Consider the following 23,323-nt stretch of genomic DNA (forward strand, 5'->3'; position numbering starts at 1 on the left):
TGACCTGCAGAGAGCTGGGACCAAAGTAACAAAGCCTACCATCAGTAACACACTACGCCGCCAGGGACTCAAATCCTGCAGTGCCAGACGTGTCCCCCTGCTTAAGCCAGTACATGTCCAGGCCCGTCTGAAGTTTGCTAGAGAGCATTTGGATGATCCAGAAGAAGATTGGGAGAATGTCATATGGTCAGATGAAACCAGAATATAACTTTTTGGTAAAAACTCAACTCGTCGTGTTTGGAGGACAAAGAATGCTGAGTTGCATCCAAAGAACACCATACCTACTGTGAAGCATGGGGGTGGAAACATCATGCTTTGGGGCTGTTTTTCTGCAAAGGGACCAGGACGACTGATCCGTGTAAAGGAAAGAATGAATGGGGCCATGTATCGTGAGATTTTGAGTGAAAACCTCCTTCCATCAGCAAGGGCATTGAGGATGAAACGTGGCTGGGTCTTTCAGCATGACAATGATCCCAAACACACCGCCCGGGCAACGAAGGAGTGGCTTCGTAAGAAGCATTTCAAGGTCCTGGAGTGGCCTAGCCAGTCTCCAGATCTCAACCCCATAGAAAATCTTTGGAGGGAGTTGAAAGTCCGTGTTGCCCAGCAACAGCCCCAAAACATCACTGCTCTAGAGGAGATCTGCATGGAGGAATGGGCCAAAATACCAGCAACAGTGTGTGAAAACCTTGTGAAGACTTACAGAAAACGTTTGACCTCTGTCATTGCCAACAAAGGGTATAACAAAGTATTGAGATAAACTTTTGTTATTGACCAAATACTTATTTTCCACCATAATTTGCAAATAAATTCATAAAAAATCCTACAATGTGATTTTCTGGATTTATTTATCATTTTGTCTGTCATAGTTGAAGTTGATGAGAATTACAGGCCTCTCTCATCTTTTTAAGTGGGAGAACTTGCACAATTGGTGGCTGACTAAATACTTTTTTGCCCCACTGTAGGTAGGTAGGTAGGAAGGAAGGAAGGAAGGAAGGAAGGAAGGAAGGAAGGAAGGAAGGAAGGAAGGAAGGAAGGAAGGAAGGAAGGAAGGAAGGAAGGAAGGAAGGAAGGAAGGAACAGCAATTAAGAGGGAAAGAAAGAAAGAACGGAAGAAAGGAAGACTAACTGAGCCTGTGGAGAGCAGTGAATCAGGACTAGCTATTACTGGCTGACTTATAGAGGCCGCTATGCAGTAGGGTAAACACCATTACATTTAGAAGATTGGAGACATGGGTCCGGGCTATTAGCAAAGAGAGGGGTGTATGTGAAAAGAAAAGAGAGAAAAAAGAAAGAAATAGTACTAATGCAGATAATAGAGGGAATTGGCTCCCAGTCAAGACTAATGACAAAGAGAGGTGTGTGTAAATGAAGGCTTAGCCTGAACTAGAAGTGGGGGCCACATTAAATCAGATTGTGGGCTGTGAATGGCTACAGGGTCACATGTATTAGACATGTGAAAAGTAGAAAACAACAATTATTCAAAAGAAATGGGTCTATAAGAACGTCTATTTAGTAAATAGGGGGATAAGATTGAGGTGTTGGACACTATGGAGGAGGGTAATGATGTGTAAAATATTACTGTTAACTATTGAATAAACTTGTACACAGAACATGAAAAATAAGAAGGAAAACTGTGTCTGAAAGATGGTACAATGGACTGGATCGGTTCATTCATTTGTTTCAGTTGGTTTATGAGTTCCTTGAGGCGTAAAACATCAGTAATAAGCTTCCTGAGCCCTAGTCACCAAGGCTGCTCTCTAGTGCTGATAACAAACACTATGTCAATACTCAATCTCAGGACGACAGAGGTTTTTGTTTCTAACAGACAGAGATCATCTTGCCTCAGACGTAGCTAGGAGCAAGTGAATATGTGTGAAGTGTGTAAAGCAAGGCAGGAAGCCTAGGGCTGTCGTGCGAGTAATTCAAATGCAATTGAGGGGAAAACACAGTTGCTACAGCACACCAGATGCAAGCCAACCTCCCATGAACTTCAACTACTTTGGACTCCTGGGATGAAGGAGATGAGACAAGGAGAGGAGACTTCAGACTATTGAGATACTATCCAAGTCAACAGCCAGGCCACTTCTAGATCCCTCTGTATCACAATGACACATTGATAGTAGCATAGTGTCTCTCTGTTCTCTGTCATCTCTTGTAGTCCACTGTGAAAAAAGTCTACAGCCACACACACGCACGCACGCACTCACGCACGCACGCACGCACGCACGCACGCACGCACGCACGCACACACACACACACACACACACACACTGATTGATTGTGATTGATGTAACGCAATGTTTATTGATAGACAATGTTAACAAACATTACTTTTGTGGCCCTGGTTAACCTCTTGACGCTAGGGGTCAGATTTTTTATATTTTTTAAATAACGTTCCCAAGGTAAACGGACTATTTCTCAGGTCCAGATCGTAGAATATGCATATAATTTACAAATTGGGATAGAAAACACTCCAAAGTTTCCAAAACTGTCAAAATATTGTCTGTGAGTATAACAAAACTGATTCTGCAGGCGAAAACCTGAGAAAATCTAACCCGAAGTGATTATTATTATTTTTTAAATCTGTTTCCTGGCCCGTCTTTCTTCCATTTAAAGGGGTATCAACCAGATTCCTTTTTCCAATGGCTTCCTCAGGCTGTACCAGGCTTTAGACATAGTTTCAGGCTTTTATTTTGAAAAATGAGCGAGATATTTCAAAACTAGTCAGGTGTCCTCTGATTAGTTCCTGCGCGCGAGAGGGTAGCTCTCCATTTTCTTTTTCTCTCTTATTGAATAGGTTACGGTCCGGTTGAATTATTATCGATTATGTTTGTTAAAAACAACCTGAGGATTGATTATAAAAAACATTTGACATGTTTCTACGACCATTACGGATACTTTTTGGAATTTTCGTCGAACGGAACGAGGCTTTGGTTTTCTGAACATAACGCGCAACCCAAATGGCGTTTTTTTGTTATAAAAGTAATATTTATCGAACAAAAAGAACATTTGTTGTGTAACTGGGAGTCTCGTGTGTCACGTTCCTGACCTGTTTTCTGTTGTTTTTGTATGTGTTAGTCGGTCAGGGCGTGAGTGTGGGTGGGCATTCTATGTTATGTGTTTCTATGTTGGTTAATGGGTGACCTGATATGGTTCTCAATTAGAGGCAGGTGGTTTTCATCTCCTCTGATTGAGAACCATATTAAGGTAGGTGGTTGCACATTGTTTGTTGTGGGTGGTTGTCTCCTGTGTCTGTGTCTATGTTGCGCCACACGGGACTGTTTCGGTTTGTTTGTCCGTTCGTTCGTTTTGTGTAGTCATTTTTCCTGTTGGTGCGTTCTTCGTTACATGTAAGTTCTTACGTCCAGGTCTGTCTACATCGGTTTTGTTATTTTGTTTATATTTCATGTATAGTTCGTTTTTTGTCTTGTTTAAATAAATATAATGGCATTTCACAACGCTGCGTTTTGGTCGAATCCCTGCTCCTCCTCTTCAGACGAAGAGGAGGAGAACACCCGTTACAGAACCACCCACCTAACCCGGACCAAGCAGCGGGACCACGAACAGTGGTCCACGAAACAGGAATCCTGGACATGGGATGAAGTATTGGAGGGAAAAGGACACTGGGCTCACATTGGGGAATATCGCCGCGCTCGTGAGGAGATGGAGGCAGCGAGAGCCCAAGAGCGGTGGTATGAGGAGGCAGCAAGGAGACGTGGCTGGAAGCCCGTGAAGAAACCCCAAAACTTTCTTGGGGGGGAGCTAAGAGGTAGTGGGCCAAGAGGTAGTGGGCCGAGGGCAGGTAGGAGACCTGCGCCCACTTCCCAGGCTAACCGTGGAGAGCGGGAGTACGGGCAGACACCGTGTTACGCAGTAGAGCGCACGGTGTCTCCTGTACGTGTTCATAGCCCGGTGCGGGTTATTCCACCTCCCCGCACTGGTAGGGCTAGATTGGGCATTGAGCCAGGTGCCATGAAGCCGGCTCAACGCGTCTGGTCTCCAGTGCGTCTCCTCGGGCCGGCATACATGGCACCAGCCTTACGCATGGTGTCCCCGGTTCGCCTACATAGCCCGGTGCGGGTTATTCCACCTCCCCGCACTGGTCGGGCGACGGGGAGCATTCAACCAGGTAAGGTTGGGCAGGCTCAATGCTCAAGGGAGCCAGTACGCCTGCACGGTCCGGTATTTCCGGCGCCACCTCCCCGCTCCAGCCCAGTACCACCAGTGCCTACACCACGCACCAGGCTTCCTGTGCGTCTCCAGAGCCCTGTTCCTCCTCCACGCACTCTCCCTGTGGTGCGTGTCTCCAGCCCAGTGCCTCCAGTTCCAGCACCACGCATCAAGCCTCCTGTGCGTCTCCAGAGCCCTGTACGCACTGTTCCTTCTCCCTGTACTCGCCCTGATGTGCGTGCCCTCAGCCCGGTACCACCAGTGCCGGTACCACGCACCAGGCCTATAGTACGCCTTGAGAGTCCAGTGTGCCCTGTTGTTGTTCCCCGCACTAGCCTGATGGTGCGTGTCCTTAGCCCGGTACCTCCAGTTCCGGTACCACGCACCAGGCCTACAGTGCGTCTCAGCCGGCCAGAGTCTGCCGTCTGCCCAGCGGCGCCTGAACTGCCCGTCTGCCCAGCGGCGCCTGAACTGCCCGTCTGCCCAGCGGCGCCTGAACTGCCCGTCTGCCCAGCGGCGCCTGAACTGCCCGTCTGCCCAACGGCGCCTGAACTGCCCGTCTGCCCAACGGCGCTTGAACTGCCCGTCTGCCCAACGGCGCCTGAACTGCCCGTCTGCCCAACGCCGTCTGAGCTGTCCATCTGCCAAGCGCCGCATGAACTGCCCGTCTGTACTGAGCCTTCAAAGCCGCCCGTCTGTACTGAGCCTGCAAAGCCGCCCGTCTGCCATGAGCCTTCAGAGCCGTCCGCCAGACAGGAGCCGCTAGAGCCTACCGCCAGACAGGAGCCGCTAGAGCCTTCCGTCAGACAGGAGCAGCCAGAGCCTTCCGCCAGACAGGATCAGCCAGAGCCGTCCGCCAGCCAGGATCAGCCAGAGCCGTCCGCCAGCCAAGATCAGCCAGAGCCGTCCGCCAGCCAGGATCAGCCAGAGCCGTCCGCCAGCCAGGATCAGCCAGAGCCGTCCGCCAGCCAGGATCAGCCAGAGCCGTCCGCCAGCCAGGATCAGCCAGAGCCGTCCGCCAGCCAGGATCAGCCAGAGCCGTCCGCCAGCCAGGATCAGCCAGAGCCGTCCGCCAGCCAGGATCAGCCAGAGCCGTCCGCCAGCCATGACCAGCCAGAGCCGTCCGCCAGCCATGACCAGCCAGAGCCGTCAGCCAGCCATGACCAGACAGAGCCGTCAGCCAGCCATGACCAGCCAGAGCCGTCAGCCAGCCATGACCAGCCAGAGCCGTCAGCCAGTCCGGAGCTGCCGTCCCTCAGTCCGGAGCTGCCGTCCCTCAGTCCGGAGCTGCCGTCCCTCAGTCCGGAGCTGCCGTCCCTCAGTCCGGAGCTGCCGTCCCTCAGTCCGGAGCTGCCCCTTGTCCCGGTGCTGCCCCTTGTCCCGGTGCTGCCCCTTGTCCCGGTGCTGCCCCTCAGTCCGGAGCTGCCGTCCTTCAGTCCGGAGCTGCCGTCCTTCAGTCCGGAGCTGCAGTCCTTCAGTCCGGAGCTGCAGTCCTTCAGTCCGGAGCTGCAGTCCTTCAGTCCGGAGCTGCAGTCCTTCAGTCCGGAGCTGCAGTCCTTCAGTCCGGAGCTGCCCCTTATCCCGGTTCTGCCCCTTATCTCGGTGTTGCCCCTTAATTTAGGTGGGTTGAATAGGAGGGTGGTCATTCGGAGGGGGATACGGAAGCTGGGATTGACTATGGTGGGGTGGGGACCTCGCCCAGAGCCTGAGCCACCACCGTGGTCAGATGCCCACCCAGACCCTCCCCTAGACTTTTGGTGGTGCGTCCGGAGTATGCACCTTGAGGGGGGGTTATGTCACGTTCCTGACTTGTTTTTGTATGTGTTAGTCGGTCAGGGCGTGAGTGTGGGTGGGCATTCTATGTTATGTGTTTCTATGTTGGTTAATGGGTGACCTGATATGGTTCTCAATTAGAGGCAGGTGGTTTTCATCTCCTCTGATTGAGAACCATATTAAGGTAGGTGGTTGCACATTGTTTGTTGTGGGTGGTTGTCTCCTGTGTCTGTGTCTATGTTGCGCCACACGGGACTGTTTCGGTTTGTTTGTCCGTTCGTTCGTTTTGTGTAGTCATTTTTCCTGTTCGTGCGTTCTTCGTTACATGTAAGTTCTTACGTCCAGGTCTGTCTACATCGGTTTTGTTATTTTGTTTATATTTCATGTATAGTTCGTTTTTTGTCTTGTTTAAATAAATATAATGACATTTCACAACGCTGCGTTTTGGTCGAATCCCTGCTCCTCCTCTTCAGACGAAGAGGAGGAGAACACCCGTTACAGAACCACCCACCTAACCCGGACCAAGCAGCGGGACCACGAACAGTGGTCCACGAAACAGGAATCCTGGACATGGGATGAAGTATTGGAGGGAAAAGGACACTGGGCTCACATTGGGGAATATCGCCGCGCTCGTGAGGAGATGGAGGCAGCGAGAGCCCAAGAGCGGTGGTATGAGGAGGCAGCAAGGAGACGTGGCTGGAAGCCCGTGAAGAAATCCCCAAAATTTCTTGGGGGGGAGCTAAGAGGTAGTGGGCCGAGGGCAGGTAGGAGACCTGCGCCCACTTCCAAGGCTAACCGTGGAGAGCGGGAGTACGGGCAGACACCGTGTTACGCAGTAGAGCGCACGGTGTCTCCTGTACGTGTTCATAGCCCGGTGCGGGTTATTCCACCTCCCCGCACTGGTAGGGCTAGATTGGGCATTGAGCCAGGTGCCATGAAGCCGGCTCAACGCGTCTGGTCTCCAGTGCGTCTCCTCGGGCCGGCATACATGGCACCAGCCTTACGCATGGTGTCCCCGGTTCGCCTACATAGCCCGGTGCGGGTTATTCCACCTCCCCGCACTGGTCGGGCGACGGGGAGCATTCAACCAGGTAAGGTTGGGCAGGCTCAATGCTCAAGGGAGCCAGTACGCCTGCACGGTCTGGTATTTCCGGCGCCACCTCCCCGCTCCAGCCCAGTACCACCAGTGCCTACACCACGCACCAGGCTTCCTGTGCGTCTCCAGAGCCCTGTTCCTCCTCCACGCACTCTCCCTGTGGTGCGTGTCTCCAGCCCAGTGCCTCCAGTTCCGGCACCACGCATCAAGCCTCCTGTGCGTCTCCAGAGCCCTGTACGCACTGTTCCTTCTCCCCGTACTCGCCCTGATGTGCGTGCCCTCAGCCCGGTACCACCAGTGCCGGTACCACGCACCAGGCCTATAGTACGCCTTGAGAGTCCAGTGTGCCCTGTTGTTGTTCCCCGCACTAGCCTGATGGTGCGTGTCCTTAGCCCGGTACCTCCAGTTCCGGTACCACGCACCAGGCCTACAGTGCGTCTCAGCCGGCCAGAGTCTGCCGTCTGCTCAGCGGCGCCTGAACTGCCCGTCTGCCCAGCGGCGCCTGAACTGCCCGTCTGCCCAGCGGCGCCTGAACTGCCCGTCTGCCCAACGGCGCCTGAACTGCCCGTCTGCCCAACGGCGCCTGAACTGCCCGTCTGCCCAACGGTGCCTGAACTGCCCGTCTGCCCAACGCCGTCTGAGCTGTCCGTCTGCCAAGCGCCGCATGAACTGCCCGTCTGTACTGAGCCTTCAAAGCCGCCCGTCTGTACTGAGCCTGCAAAGCCGCCTGTCTGCGTTTTGGTCGAATCCCTGCTCCTCCTCTTCACACGAAGAGGAGGAGAACACCCGTTACATCGTGAGTGCAACCATCCGAAGATTATCAAAGGTAAGCGATTAATGTTATTGCTTTTCTGACTTTCGTGACCAAGCTAACCAAGCTAATATAAGGCTAACTGTTCTAGCAGTGATTGATACACTCACAAAAGCTTAGATTGCTTTCGCTGCAAAGCATATTTTCAAAATCTGACATGATAGGTGGATTAACAACAAGCTAAGCTGTGTTTTGGTATATTTCACTTGTGATTGCATGATTATAAATATTTTTAGTAATATTTTTGAATCTGATACGTTTGGGAATTTTCTTCTGCCTTTCAGGACCGGAACGTGGCTGTAGTTTTCTGAACATAACGCGCAACCCAAATGGCGTTTTTTTGTTATAAAAGTAGTATTTATCGAACAAAAATAACATTTATTGCGTAACTGGGAGTCTCGTGAGTGCAAACATCCGAAGATTATCAAAGGTAAGCAATTAATTGTATTGCTTTTCTGACTTTCGTGACCATGCTAATTTGGGGTTAGCTGTTCTAGCATTGATTGATACACTCACAAAAGCTTAGATTGCTTTCGCTGCAAAGCATATTTTCAAAATCTGACACGATGGGTGGATTAACAACAAACTAAGCTGTGTTTTGGTATATTTCACTTGTGATTGCATGATTATAAATATTATTAGTAATATTTTGCGCCTTGCAATTCAGCGGTTGTTTAGGAAAATGATCCCGTAAAAGGGATCCGTAGCGCAGAGAAGTCAAATAAATGTTCTGTTATGAACTAATAACAACAGAAAGCTAGTGACGAACACTATAACTTCATGAAATACAGTACACTACAGAACCATGGAATAAAGCAAGTTTTTCACCTGAAGTATTCAAAATATTTGAAACCCAGGTCTGACCCAAAGTAGATGTCAGTAGCGTAGCCAGACATTTGTTGGTGGGTGGGGCTGTAGAAATGTACCTGGGCCCCAAAAAAACTGCTAATTTCCTGCAATTCTACACATTTTGCCATGAGGCTGAGAGAAAATGTTGCTGTTTTCAAGCTAATTTCCTGCAAATACACACATTTTGTCATGGGGCTGAGAGAGAAATGTACAGTTTTATAGCAAATTAAAGCAAAAATATAGGTGTGTTGACTGTGATAAATGCACTGGATTATGAGCTGTCTTGTTTGCTAAATGAACTAATGAAGTAAGCAGTGTCATGGTGCATATAGAAGCACATCCCACAGGGCACAGACGTCAACTTAACGTCTATTCCACATTGGTTCAACATCATTTAATTGAACTGACATGGAAACAATGTTGATTCAACCAGTGTGTGCCCAGTGGGATGCTTCAATGCGGTTCTATTCATGGCTTATTGGGAGTGTGGCTTTCAGTTATTTTGGCCATCCATCTTATGAGAGTGAATGCCATTCCAGTTCTTCTGAATACCATTCCAGTTCTTCTGAATTCCATTCCAGTTCTTCTGAATGCCGTTCCAGTTCTTCTGAATGCCGTTCCAGTTCTTCTGAATGCCGTTCCAGTTCTTCTGAATACCATTCCAGTTCTTCTGAATTCCATTCCAGTTCTTCTGAATACCATTCCAGTTCTTCTGAATTCCATTCCAGTTCTTCTGAATTCCGTTCCAGTTCTTCTGAATTCCGTTCCAGTTCTTCTGAATGCCGTTCCAGTTCTTCTGAATGCCGTTCCAGTTCTTCTGAATGCCGTTCCAGTTCTTCTGAATGCCGTTCCAGTTCTTCTGAATGCCGTTCCAGTTCTTCTGAATGCCGTTCCAGTTCTTCTGAATGCCGTTCCAGTTCTTCTGAATGCCGTTCCAGTTCTTCTGAATGCCGTTCCAGTTCTTCTGAATACCATTCCAGTTCTTCTGAATTCCATTCCAGTTCTTCTGAATTCCGTTCCAGTTCTTCTGAATGCCGTTCCAGTTCTTCTGAATGCCGTTCCAGTTCTTCTGAATACCATTCCAGTTCTTCTGAATGCCGTTCCAGTTCTTCTGAATGCCTTTCCAGTTCTTCTGAATGCCGTTCCAGTTCTTCTGAATGCCGTTCCAGTTCTTCTGAATGCCGTTCCAGTTCTTCTGAATACCATTCCAGTTCTTCTGAATGCCGTTCCAGTTCTTCTGAATGCCTTTCCAGTTCTTCTGAATGCCGTTCCAGTTCTTCTGAATGCCATTCCAGTGCACTGCTTGCTATGAATTCTATCTGATGGTGTTTGCATGTTTAGGTAAAAAGACAAATAGTGTCCCGTGCATCGACGAAGTCGTCCCCACAGGGACCGCACATACAGTGGGGAGAACAAGTATTTGATACACTGCCGATTTTGCAGGTTTTCCTACTTACAAAGCATGTAGAGGTCTGTAATTTTTATCATAGGTACACTTCAACTGTGAGAGACGGAATCTAAAACAAAAATCCAGAAAATCACATTGTATGATTTTTAAATAATTCATTTGCATTTTATTGCATGACATAAGTATTTGATCACCTACCAACCAGTAAGAATTCCGGCTCTCACAGACCTGTTAGTTTTTCTTTAAGAAGCCCTCCTGTTCTCCACTCATTACCTGTATTAACTGCACCTGTTTGAACTCGTTACCTGTATAAAAGACACCTGTCCACACACAATCAAACAGATTCCAACCTCTCCACAATGGCCAAGACCAGAGAGCTGTGTAAGGACATCAGGGATAAAATTGTAGACCTGCACAAGGCTGGGATGGGCTACAGGACAATAGGCAAGCAGCTTGGTGAGAAGGAAACAACTGTTGGCGCAATTATTAGAAAATGGAAGAAGTTCAAGATGACGGTCAATCACCCTCGGTCTGGGGCTCCATGCAAGATTTCACCTCGTGGGGCATCAATGATCATGAGGAAGGTGAGGGATCAGCCCAGAACTACACGGCAGGACCTGGTCAATGACCTGAAGAGAGCTGGGACCACAGTCTCAAAGAAAACCATTAGTAACACACTACGCCGTCATGGATTAAAATCCTGCAGCGCACGCAAGGTCCCCCTGCTTAAGCCAGTGCATGTCCAGGCCTGTCTGAAGTTTGCCAATGACCATCTGGATGATCCAGAGGAGGAATGGGAGAAGGTCATGTGGTCTGATGAGACAAAAATAGAGCTTTTTGGTCTAACTCCACTCGCCGTGTTTGGAGGAAGAAGAAGTATGAGTACAACCCCAAGAACACCATCCCAACCGTGAAGCGTGGAGGTGGAAACATCATTCTTTGGGGATGCTTTTCTGCAAAGGGGACAGGACGACTGCACCGTATTGAGGGGAGGATGGATGGGGCCATGTATCGCGAGATCTTGGCCAACAACCTCCTTCCCTCAGTAAGAGCATTGAAGATGGGTCGTGGCTGGGTCTTCCAGCATGACAACGACACGAAGCACACAGCCATGGCAACTAAGGAGTGGCTCCGTAAGAAGCATCTCAAGGTCCTGGAGTGGCCTAGCCAGTCTCCAGACCTGAACCCAATAGAAAATCTTTGGAGGGAGCTGAAAGTCCGTATTGCCCAGCGACAGCCCCGAAACCTGAAGGATCTGGAGAAGATCTGTAGGGAGGAGTGGGCCAAAATCCCTGCTGCAGTGTGTGCAAACCTAGTCAAGAACTACAGGAAACGTATGATCTCTGTAATTGCAAACAAAGGTTTCTGTACCAAATATTAAGTTCTGCTTTTCTGATGTATCAAATACTTATGTCATGCAATAAAATGCAAATTAATTACTTAAAAATCATACAATGTGATTTTCTGGATTTTTGTTTTAGATTCCTTCTCTCACAGTTGAAGTGTACCTATGATAAAAATTACAGACCTCTACATGCTTTGTAAGTAGGAAAACCTGCAAAATCGTCAGTGTATCAAATACTTGTTCTCCCCACTGTACATACACCAACCAGAAGCCACACTGATCATCCACACGGAGCTTTAGGCTATAACTACTGCGTTCAAGGAGCGGGACACTAATCCGGATGCATATAGGAAATCCCGCTCTGTCTGACCTCTGACGAGCCATCAAATAGCAACGCATCAATACAGGACTAAGATCGAATCCTATAACGCCGGCTCTGATGCTCAACGGATGTGGCAGGGCTTGAAAACTATCACAGATTACAAAGGGAAACCCAGCCGTGAGCTGCCCAGTGATGCGAGCCTAATAGACGGGCTTAATGCCTTCTACACTCGCTTCGAGGCAAGCAACACTGAACCAGCTGTTCTGGATGACTGTGTGATCTTGCTCTCCGTAGCCAATGTGAGTAAGACCTTTAAACAGGTTAACATTCGCAGGGCTGCGGAGCCAGACGGAAAACCAGGACACGTACTAATAGTATGCACTGACCAGCTGGCAAGTGTCTTCACTGACATTTTCAACCTATTACCGGTCTGTAATAGCAACTTGTTTTGAGCAGACCACCATAGTCCTAGTGCCCAAGAACGCCAAAGTAGCCTGTCTAAATGACTAGCGACCCGTAGTACTCACATCTATAGCCATGAAATGCTTTAAGAGGCTTGTCATGGCTCACATCAACGCCATCCTCCCAGACACCCTGGAACCACACTTCTCATACTGCCCCAACAGATCCACAGATGATGCAATCTCTATTGCACTGCCCTCGCCCACTTGAACAAAAGGAATACCTATATAAGAATTGACTACAGCTGAACATTCAACACCATAGTCCTTCCAAGCTCATCACCAAGCTAAAGACCCTGGGACTGAACACCTCCCTCTGCAACTGGATCCTGGACATCCTGATGGGCCTCCCCCAGGCGGTGATGGTAGGCAACAACCCATCCACCACACTGACCATCAACACACACAGGGGCCCCTCTGGGATGTGTGCTTAGTCCCTTCCTGTACTCCCTGTTCACCCACGACTGCCTCGCCTCCCATGAATCCAACACCATCATCGTTAAGTTTATTGACGACACAACAGTGGTAGGACTGATCACTGATGACGAAGCAGCCAATAGGGAGGAGCCAATAGGAAGCAGTGTGGTGCCAGAACAAAAACCTCTCCCTTAACGTCAGCAAGACAAAGGAGCTGATCGTGGACCACAGGAAACGGAGGGGTGAGCACGCCCCCCATGGAGCTGTAGAAGAGCGGGTCGAAGCTCCTCGGTGTCCACATAACTAAGGAATTAACATGGTCCACACACACCCACACAGTTGTGAAAAGTGTACAACAGCTCCTTTTTCCCCTCAGGAGGCTGAAAAGATTTGGCATGGCCCCTCAGATCCTCAAAACGTTCTGCAGCTGCACCATTGAGATCATCTTGAGTGGCCGCATCACCGCTTGGTACGGCCACTGCAAGGCACCCGACCGCAAGGCATCCAGTACTGGGTCCTAGCTCACTGCCATCCAGGGCTTCTATACCAGTTGATGTCGGAGGAAGGCCTCCAGCTATCCAAGCCATAGACTGTTCTGTCTGCTACTGCACAACAAGCTGTACCAGTGTCTGGAAAAAACAGGACCCTGAACAGCTTCTACCCCCAAGCCAAAAGACTGCTAAACAAGGCTGCTAAATAACTAATCAAATGGTTACCCGGACTAACTGCATTGATAATTTGTTTAACTAATTCTCCTGCACAGAATCTATGCACACACACATACTTACACCTCAACAAACACACACACATTGCAGACGGCCACACACACACACACATGCATACTGATGCCACACACACACACACACACACACACACACACACACACACACACACACACACACACACACACACACACACACACACACACACACACACACACACACACACACGCTGCTGCTACGGCTTATCTATCCTGTTGCCTAGTCACTTTACCCCTGCCTTTATTTACAGTACATAGCTACCTTAATTACCTCATACCCCTGCACAGTGACTTGGTACACCCTGCATATATCCATGTTATATTTATTCGTTATTGTCATTTTACATTTTCTTTGTGCCTACTCTGGTAGATGTACTCACAGGCAGGTAGAACTTATTCCCATCCGTGAGGTGGGTGGGGCTGTGGGAGCTGAGCATGCTGTCATTGGTCAGGTTCATGGTAGGGGGTGTGGTCAGAACCTCATCTTCCAGGAAGAACTGGAAAGAAGTTAAGAGGAGATGAGAAAGACAAGGGGAGAAGAGAATTTGTACTGGGCTGTATTCCAGTGTGATCATTTTGATGGCTGTATTGGCAGTTTTGCCTGACACATCCTCCGCAGGCACACACATACACACACATACACATACACACATACACACATACACACACATACACACATACATACACACACATACACACATACACACACATACATACACATACACACATACACACACATACACACATACACACATACACACACACACACGGACAAGATCAACCAGTAAAATCAGTAAATTGGTTCCTCACCATGTTGAAAACAGCCATGACAAGTATAACAGCGGTGGTTGTCATGGTGAGGACCAATCGGAGCCAGGGTTTGTTGGCGATGATGATGCGTGAGGAAGTAGGGAGCCAGGGGAGAGAGCACCACGATCCTTTACCTCCCTGCTGAGAGAGACAGAGGGAGGGAGGGAGGGACAGAGAGACAGAGAGACAAGCAGGGGGACAGACAAAATGAGATTCAGATCAGAATAGTGAGGAGAGAGAGAGAGAGAGAGAGAGAGAGAGAGAGAGAGAGAGAGAGAGAGAGAGAGAGAGAGAGAGAGAGAGAGAGAGAGAGAGAGAGAGAGAGAGAGAGAGAGAGAGAGAGAGAGAGAGAGAGAGAGAGAGAGAGAGAGAGAGAGAGAGAGCTATATGGACAGTTCATTCTTGCCGTAGTGCAACGTGAGGAGAAGCCATGAAATGGAAGGCTGTAGGGGACAGAGAACAAACAACGACTGCAGTAACAGATCTTCTGTCTGCATCAATACTCTCAACACCCCAGAGCAATTTACCTCCATCGATTTCCTCTCTACAACACCTCTTTGACACACCTTGACTCTCAACACAACTTCCCTTGGCCAGGAAGAGAAAGGACCAGATAATAAAGGTGCATTATTTTGTTTATAATTTGCAATTCATCATTGAAACTGTTTGGTTTGTTTGCAGTTCAGAGTACTATACTATACTATATTATACTATACTATACTATACTATACTATACTTAAGCAATTAGGCCCGAGGAGGTGTGTTTTATGGCCAATATCACATGGTTAAATGCCGTTATTACATACGGAGCAACACAAAGTTCCTGGACGCATCCTTTAGTGTACTGTCCATATACCACAAACCCCGAGGTGAATTATTGCTATTATAAACTGGTTACCAATGTAATTAGAGCAGTAAAAATACATATTTTTTCATACCTGTGGTAAACAGTCTGATATACCACAGCTGTCAGCCAATCAGCATTCAGGGCTCGAACCTCCCAATTTGTTTATATACTATATACTATACTGTACGATACTATACTGTACTATACTATACAATATATACTATACTGTAATTTACTTTACTATACCATGTCCTTCCTTTTCTCTTCACATGGTCACACAGAGACATTGTGAGACATCAGGAATCATTTAAGTATCAAGGTAGAACACAATGCAGGGCCCAGGGACAGACAGACTGCTGTGTTTTAGACTGTTGGTGTATAATCCCGTGTTCCACAAAATATGACTGTCCTTCAAGCTCAATCACTCCTCCAAGGTCTGGTCTCTGGTTAGAGTCATCAGAGGATGAGAAAGGTGTTAATCGGTTCATTCTGGTTTGTTAGTCGTTCTCATCTTCATCTGACCCCTTTCTTTTCCTCTCTCTGTCTCCCCCTCTCTTCCTCCCTCTGTCTACCCCTCTCTTCCTCTCTCTGTCTCCCCCTCTCTCTTCCTCCCTCTGTCTTCCCCTCTCTCTTCCTCACTCTGTCTACCCCTCTCTTCCTCTCTCTGTCTCCCCCTCTCTCTTCCTCCCTCTGTCTACCCCTCTCTTCCTCCCTCTGTCTCCCCCTCTCTCTTCCTCCCTCTGTCTACCCCTCTCTTCCTCCCTCTGTCTCCCCCTCTCTCTTCCTCCCTCTGTCTTCCCCTCTCTCTTCCTCCCTCTGTCTCCCCCTTACTCTTCCCTCTTTCTTCCTCATTCTGTCTCCCGCTCTCTCTTCCTCCTTCTGTCTCCCCCTCGCTCTTTCTCTAGCTTGCTCTTCCTCTCTCTTCTTCTCCCTTCTCTTCATCCATGTATATTCCCCCCCCCCCCCCCTCTCCCTCTCAGTCTGTGATTGTGTTCTACACTCACATACAATACACAGGATTTTATGGTGTGTGTGTGTGTGTGTGTGTGTGTGTGTGTGTGTGTGTGTGTGTGTGTGTGTGTGTGTGTGTGTGTGTGTGTGTGTGTGTGTGTGTGTGTGTGTGTGTGTGTGTGTGTGTGTGTGTGTGTGTGTGTGTGTGTGTGTGTGTGTGTGTGTGTGTGTGTGTGTGTGTGTGTGTGTGTAACTTACCAAGATGTGGCTAGAGAAACATATGACCAGGATCAGACCTAGCAGGAGGAAAGACATGCCAAAGGAGATCCCCAACACTGCTGTTCTGTAACACACACACACACACACACACAGACACACACACACACACACACACGGTTAATGTTATTATTATTTATTTTTGTATTGCATTTTCAAACATACAATATACCTGCAGTGAAGGCGCTCAACATTTACATTACATTCAGTCATACAGTAGACACTCCCATCCAGAGCGACCCACAGGCGCAACCAGGGTCAAGCTCCCTGCCCAAGGGCACAAGGACAGATCACCCCACCCAGTTGAATCGGGGACCCGAACCATCGACCTCTCGGCCACCGGTCCAAGCTCCTAACCGCCAGGCCACCAAAGACCCCCCCCCCCCCAAAATAACTCCTCCTCCACTCCTCAACACCCCCCCAAGCCACCGTCCCCCTCCAACCCAACCAAAACCACCACCTACCCGATGCGCCAACAACCAACAAAAATAACAAAAGAGAAATAAGAGAAAAACAAAGGAAAACAACAACAGAAAACCACAATGCAAAAACAAAAGACATCAAGGACAACACAAATCAAAACAGCAAGGCCAACAGGATGTGTTTGTGTGCATGTGTGGGACTATTTACGTGTGTGTGTGTGTGTGTGTGTGTGTGTGTGTGTGTGTGTGTGTGTGTGTGTGTGTGTGTGTGTGTGTGTGTGTGTGTGTGTGTGTGTGTGTGTGTGTGTGTGTGTGTGTGTGTGTGTGTGTGTGTGTGTGTGTGTGTGTGTGTGTGTTCGTGTGTATGCGCGTGTGTGCGTTTGAATGCGAGTGTGTGTATGCATGCTTGCATGGCATCAGCTTCAGGCAAACAGGCATTGGATGTAAAAATTGTCCTTTTTAGTGTCAGTTTAACTTATTATTTTTTTAAACGTTTAACTTTGACTGTCATTCTACCCCCCGCCCAGCAACTTCAGTCCCACTTGTCTCCAATTCCACATCCCAACCCTCAGCTTCCCTCAGCCCATCCCACCTATCTCTGTTGGCCACCCTCTTCGGATTTCTACGCACCATATATCTTTCAACTATGCTGTGATGTTTAACATGCAATTTCAATCTATCTAATCAAATAGAATCCACAGATTGCGAGTTGAAGATAAATACTTTTACTAAGAGTATTAGTATATTACTAATTGACTGACCCGGTCTCTCCAGATCTCCTAACAGTACTATTTCTAGGGTCAATTTTAGATTAATGTTATGCTTTTTCAGCCATTCCTGAACCAGAGACCAGAAACAGGCTACCTGAGGCCAATATCAGAACAAATGGTCCATTGATTCTGTATCCTCACAACAAAATCTGCAGAACTGTGATGGTTGTATGCCCCAAATATTCAACACATCGTTGGTGGCCAGAATTCTGTACAATAATCTTTGATGAAAAGAACGAAGTCTTGAATCTTGCGTCGTTTTATATATCAATTCATACACCCTGTGCCATAGAATCAGTACATCAATGTATTCCCAGATATTTTGTCATCTGTATGGCACATCTGTCAACATCCTGGTCCTCAAATGAAACGGACATATTTTCCTATCTATTTATTTTTGTTCCTCCGCCAGTTATGATCCTTCAAATTGGGCAGACAGACCAGTTCCCTACCTCCTCCCGCTGCCACCTGCCTCCTCCTTTTGGGGTAATGCTGTAATCAATTGGTTGTAATCTTGGATTGAGCAGACCCTCCCATATAATTCCGATAGCTCCATGAAAGACATAACTCTCCCATTCCAATTTACACAATCATTTAAAAACAAAACAACCTTCGCAAACATCTTTTCCATTGATACAGGTCTTTTATCAACCAGCATGTTTGAGTTCAACCACAATATTATATCAACCAGCATGTTTGAGTTCAACCACAATATTTGTTGGAATGTTACACACGGTGTTAACTACCACCAGATGGGTGCTGTACAGAGCAGTAAAATTATAATGCATTTGAATTGGAACTGCGACCCACTTCCACTAATTACTACATACTTCTCCCTGTTATACAGTAGGGCAGGCCTATATTTCCTGACTACAGCTTATATTTCCTAATAGAAGTTAGCCAAGTAGACGGCTGATATAAGCGTGTTCATAAAACAATGATGTCATGTCTAAATGGAAGAGACGTTAGTCTGAATGCGAAAATATATGATGCTTTTAGTATCTGTATCTACGGTTCTACCGCTCCTGGCTCCTGTAAACACAGACAATTAACTAAATGATGAAACAGCCCATGGACCGTTTTTCCTTTCATAAGGAGGCTTCATCGTCATCATTATCCTTGTCATCATCAAAGTAATATTCCTCATCTTTATCATAATAATCATCATCATCATCATCTTCGACATCTAAGACCCAGACCTTTGATTCACATTAAAACTGTCATCAGACGTTATTCATATCTTTTCATCTGTTTTCTTTCTTTCTATCCATCTTTCTTTCTATCCATCTTTCTTTCTATCCATCTTTCTTTCTATCCATCTTTCTTTCTATCCATCATTCTTTCTATCCATCTTTCTTTCTTCCATTCTTTTTCTTTCTTTCTTTTCTTTCTTTCTTTCTTTCTTTCTTTCTTTCTTTCTTTCTTTCTTTCTTTCTTTCTTTCTTTCTTTCTTTCTTTCTTTCTCTCCCTCTTAATTGCTGTCTCTTAAGGTGTATCATTTGCAGCTGCTATTAGGGATCTTATTGATGTGAGACTCAATTGATCAAAGATTTATTTCATATTGTCACACTGTAATTGCAATGTTCTGGGTTATTATAGAGAAAAGAACACTGACTTCAGTTTCTTTTGGCACGACTAGTATTCCAACTATGAGGGCTACTATAAGACCATACTATGCAGGTTGTATGCTAAGTAGTATCTGAACATTGGTGGGTACCATGAAGGGTAATATGAAAGGTACTGTGAAGAGTACATATGCACAGGACAAGTACTGTATCCATACTGTGAAGGGCACTATAAAGTGTACTATGTAGGGTCCAGACTTACTTGGGCAGGACCAGTATCTGCACTATGAAGATGCAGCAGAAGATGAGACAGGCACAGGTGACGTAGTATTTAAAGGCCGGCAGAGTGGTGGCTCGATACTGGGGAAATCAACACACACATGGTCAACAGGTGGTGGTCAAAACAAACAATTTTTTACTGTAACTTCACAGTCTAACGCTGAACACTTTCACGGCAATCGTGTTTTCTTATGGAGTCACTGCATGTTTTGTCTGGGGCAGCAGTGGGCAAATGGCACATATGTTATTTTCATTTGTAGTTTATTTTTTGTTTGACTGAACAGCAGTGCTGTTGTCCTACAGCACCTCCTTCTCCAGAGTCTTGTTGTGAAAGAACAGTGAGATCCTCTGGATGTCCTCAGACTTCAGCCACTGCCTACAGAGAAGAGAACACAGAGACACTCAGACAGCGGTTCACACAGACACTAGCAATCCATCAGGGATATTAATAAGACACGTTCACCTCAGAACTTCCTCCCTTCCAACCATCATTTCGCACATTTCGAAGTATTTGTGTCAAGATCGTCGTCAGTGTGGAAATGACCGGACCAAGGTGCAGCGTGGTGAGCGTACATTTCTTTTTATTATGAATGTCGCCAACAAAAACAAGAAACAACAAAAACAAACGTAAAGCTGACTAGGGCTATACAGGCCACTAACACAGACAACTACCCACAACTAAGGTGGAAAAACAGGCTGCCTAAGTATGATTCCCAATCAGAGACAACGATAGACAGCTGTCCCTGATTGGGAACTATACCCGGCCAAAACATAGAAACAGAAAACATAGAAATAAAGAAACTAGAATGCCCACCCTAGTCACACCCTAGCTTAACCAAAATAGAGAATAAAAGCCTCTCTATGGCCAGGGCGTGACTGTACCCCCCCCAAAGGTGCGGACTCCGGCCGCAAAACCTGACTCTATAGGGGAGGGTCCGGGTGGGCATCTACTTCAGTGGCGGCTCCGGTGCGGGACGCAGACCCCGCTCCACCTCTGGCTCCTCCCACTTTGGTGGCGCCTCTGGACTGGGGACCCTCGCTGCAGGCCCCGGACTGTGGACCGTCGCTGGCGGCCCCGGACTGTGGACCGTCGCTGGCGGCCCCGGACTGGAGGCCGTCGCTGGAGGCTCCGGACTGGAGGCCGTCGCTGGAGGCTCCGGACTGGAGGCCGTCGCTGGAGGCTCCGGACTGGAGACCGTCGTTGGAGGCTCCGGACTGGAGACCGTCGCTGGAGGCTCCGGACTGGAGACCGTCGCTGGAGGCTCCGGACTGGAGACCGTCGCTGGAGGCTCCGGACTGGAGACCGTCGCTGGAGGCTCCGGACTGGAGACCGTCGCTGCAGGCTCTGGACTGCGGATCAATACTGGAGGCTTCGTGCCATGGATCCTCATTGCAGGCTCCGGGCCATGGACCATCACTAGAGGCTTCGTTCCATGAATCATCACTGGAGGCTTCGTGCCATGGATCATCACTGGAGGCTTCGTGCCATGGATCCTCACTGGAGGCTTCTTGCCATGGATCCTCACTGGAGGCTTCGTGCCATGGATCATCACTGGAGGCTTCGTGCCATGGATCATCACTGGAGGCTTCGTCCCATGGATCATCACTGGAGTGAGGAGACGTATGGACAGCCTGGGGTGTGGAGCTGCCACAGGGCTTACCAGGCTGGGGAGACATACAGGAGGCCTGGTTCTGGGAGCAGGCACAGGACTCACCAGGCTGGGGAGACATACTGGAGGCCTGGTTCTTGGAGCAGGCACCGGATACACTGGGCCGTGGAGGCGCACTGGAGGTCTCGAGCATAGAGCCTGCACAACCCGTCCTGGCTGGATGGTTACCTTTGCCCGGCAAAGGCGGGGCGCTAGCACAGGACGCACTGGGCTGTGCAGACGCACTGGAGACACAGTGCGCAGAGCCGGCGCAGGATATCCTGGGCCGTAGAGACGCACTGGCGGCCAGATGCGCTGAGCCGGCACCATCCGTCCTGGCTGGATGCCCACTCTAGCCCGGCCGATGCGGCGAGCTGGAATGTAGCGCACCGGGCTGTGAACTCGCACTAGAGACACCGTGCGCTCTACCGCATAACACGGTGCCTGACCAGTACCACGCTCCTTACGGTAAGCACGAGGAGTTGGCTCAGGTCTGAATCCTGACTCAGCTAACCCCCCCCCCCCCCCCCCAAAAAAAAAAAAAGAATGTTTGGAGTGGCCTCCCGGTCTTTGGTGCCAGCCGTGACCCTGTGTAATCCTGGGCCCTTTTACTCGCTGCCTCCGCTTTCCTCGCTGCTTCCACCTGCTCCCAGGGCAGGCGATCCTTTCCCGCCAGGATCTCCTCCCACCCTAGTCACACCCTGGCCTAACCAAAATAGAGAATAAAAGCCTCTCTATGGCCAGGGCGTGACAATTTGTGAGATGTTTTTTTTCTTATTACACTTCAAGTTTTTAATAACTATTGTTTCATGTGTTATTGTATGTTGTTTTTTTAAGTATCTGCACTCTTGCCTACATAATTGCCCCTTGTGGGATAAAGAACGTATTTTGAATTTAATTGAATTTAACGTAAATCCACTTGTCATATAATTGTTGGTGAGGTACTGAACTAAGTGCTTCATACAAATGATTATACAACACACTTTTCACAAGCTCTCAAAGAGCTTTAGTTAATACGGTGGTGAACTCACCTCGACCACCACCAATGTGAAGCACCTACCCAACTCGGTGATGCATCCTTTGTGCCACAAATTGTCTGTCACTGTGCTAGAAATAGAACGAAGCAGGTTTGTAGTAGTACTAACTTCTGGGAGTTGATGCCGTCGATGGTTCTGATCATCCTCTCTTCCAGTTCCTCTTCAAACCGTCTCTTCTGAGATTTGGTCCTGAGGGGACACCGAGCACACAGTACGGTGAGTATGTGGAACATTATCTATCCTGTGGTGTTGTGGTCTTAAGACATGACTGGTGTAAAGGAAAGATGACTGATCTATAGAGGTAAAGTCTGGTGGTCTGATGTAAAGGAAAGATGACTGATCTGTAGGGGTAAAGTCTGGTAGTCTGATGCAAAGGAAAGATGACTGATCTTTAAGTCTCACCTCTCTCTTCTCTGGTAGTGATACTGGCCCATTGGAACATCCTAAAACATACAATCACAGAAGGTGAGGCTGGACACAAGTCTGTGTTTCTCTGTGTGTGTGTGTTTATGTACGTGTGTTTATGTGTGTGCTCACCGTAGTGTTTATTTTGCCGTTGTCAGTGGTCATGCTGTCTCGATGGTGCAGGTTAGCAAAAGGTTTTGCCGCCCCCCAGGACTCCAGGTACCGAGTCATTCTGACCGACGCCCTCATCTTCCCTCCTTCCAAAGAGGAACGAGAACGCGCGCACAGGTGAGGGCTCCGCCTCTCAGCCTGGACAACCAATCAGGTTGGAAAGAAGTCAAACTTGTTTCTTTTTATTCTTTAAGATGCATTGCTCAGTTCAAGCAAACAGCTGTTGTAGTATTTCTGCATTATAAACAGTAGTATAGAACCAATAAATTGGTAGTGTTTCAACTTTAGTTTTCAAAGTATGTTATATCTGTGGTTGTGTATCGACCGCGTATGGACCACATTCTTATGTCTGACCTTGGGGTTGATGACCAGGTAAGTGATGACTCCGTGTTCCTTCAGGTAAAAGTCTCTACTCTGTCCCTCCCCTGGTTCCACCTTATAGGAGCCCTTCAGATGCTCCAATGTTACTGAGGAGATATGGACACGCCTGGGGGAGGAGAGGAGAAGTGAGAGGGAGGAAGAGAGAGGAAAAGATAGGGGCGGTGAATAATAATCATAAGCCAAATGGTTTGTGAATGCAAATATGTATTGGGAACTATTTTAAGAAAGAGCAGACCCTCTATTGGTTGATCTTACCCTGGCACGCCCCCTGCCTCCATGTGATTGGCTAAAGTGACGTCATGTGACCAGACGTCGTACTGCCACTTCTGGAGGCCGATGACGCCA

The 23,323-nt window shown here is 48.1% G+C and overlaps 1 protein-coding gene across 5 annotated transcripts in view; it reads right to left on the bottom strand.

Moving 5' to 3' along the window:
* The window catches only part of LOC139559424 (adenylate cyclase type 2-like), an 88,812-nt gene that overhangs the window by 22,310 nt on the left and 43,179 nt on the right, over nt 1–23,323 (bottom strand). For 4 of the 5 annotated variants that reach the window (XM_071375443.1, XM_071375445.1, XM_071375446.1 and 1 more), the window contains 10 exons: nt 23,234–23,323; nt 22,952–23,084; nt 22,559–22,735; nt 22,424–22,464; nt 22,130–22,210; nt 19,642–19,711; nt 19,319–19,416; nt 16,282–16,366; nt 14,226–14,366; nt 13,796–13,912 (listed from right to left, as the gene is read on the bottom strand). The exon at nt 23,234–23,323 is cut by the window's right edge and continues 69 nt beyond it. In XM_071375443.1, the coding sequence (XP_071231544.1) occupies nt 13,796–13,912; nt 14,226–14,366; nt 16,282–16,366; nt 19,319–19,416; nt 19,642–19,711; nt 22,130–22,210; nt 22,424–22,464; nt 22,559–22,735; nt 22,952–23,084; nt 23,234–23,323 (1,033 nt within the window). The remainder of the gene's footprint in view (nt 1–13,795; nt 13,913–14,225; nt 14,367–16,281; nt 16,367–19,318; nt 19,417–19,641; nt 19,712–22,129; nt 22,211–22,423; nt 22,465–22,558; nt 22,736–22,951; nt 23,085–23,233) is intronic. The other variant, XM_071375444.1, reaches the window with a different exon arrangement.

This window comes from Salvelinus alpinus, chromosome 29 (genome assembly GCF_045679555.1).
Source record: "Salvelinus alpinus chromosome 29, SLU_Salpinus.1, whole genome shotgun sequence".
NCBI classification, from domain to species: domain Eukaryota; kingdom Metazoa; phylum Chordata; class Actinopteri; order Salmoniformes; family Salmonidae; genus Salvelinus; species Salvelinus alpinus.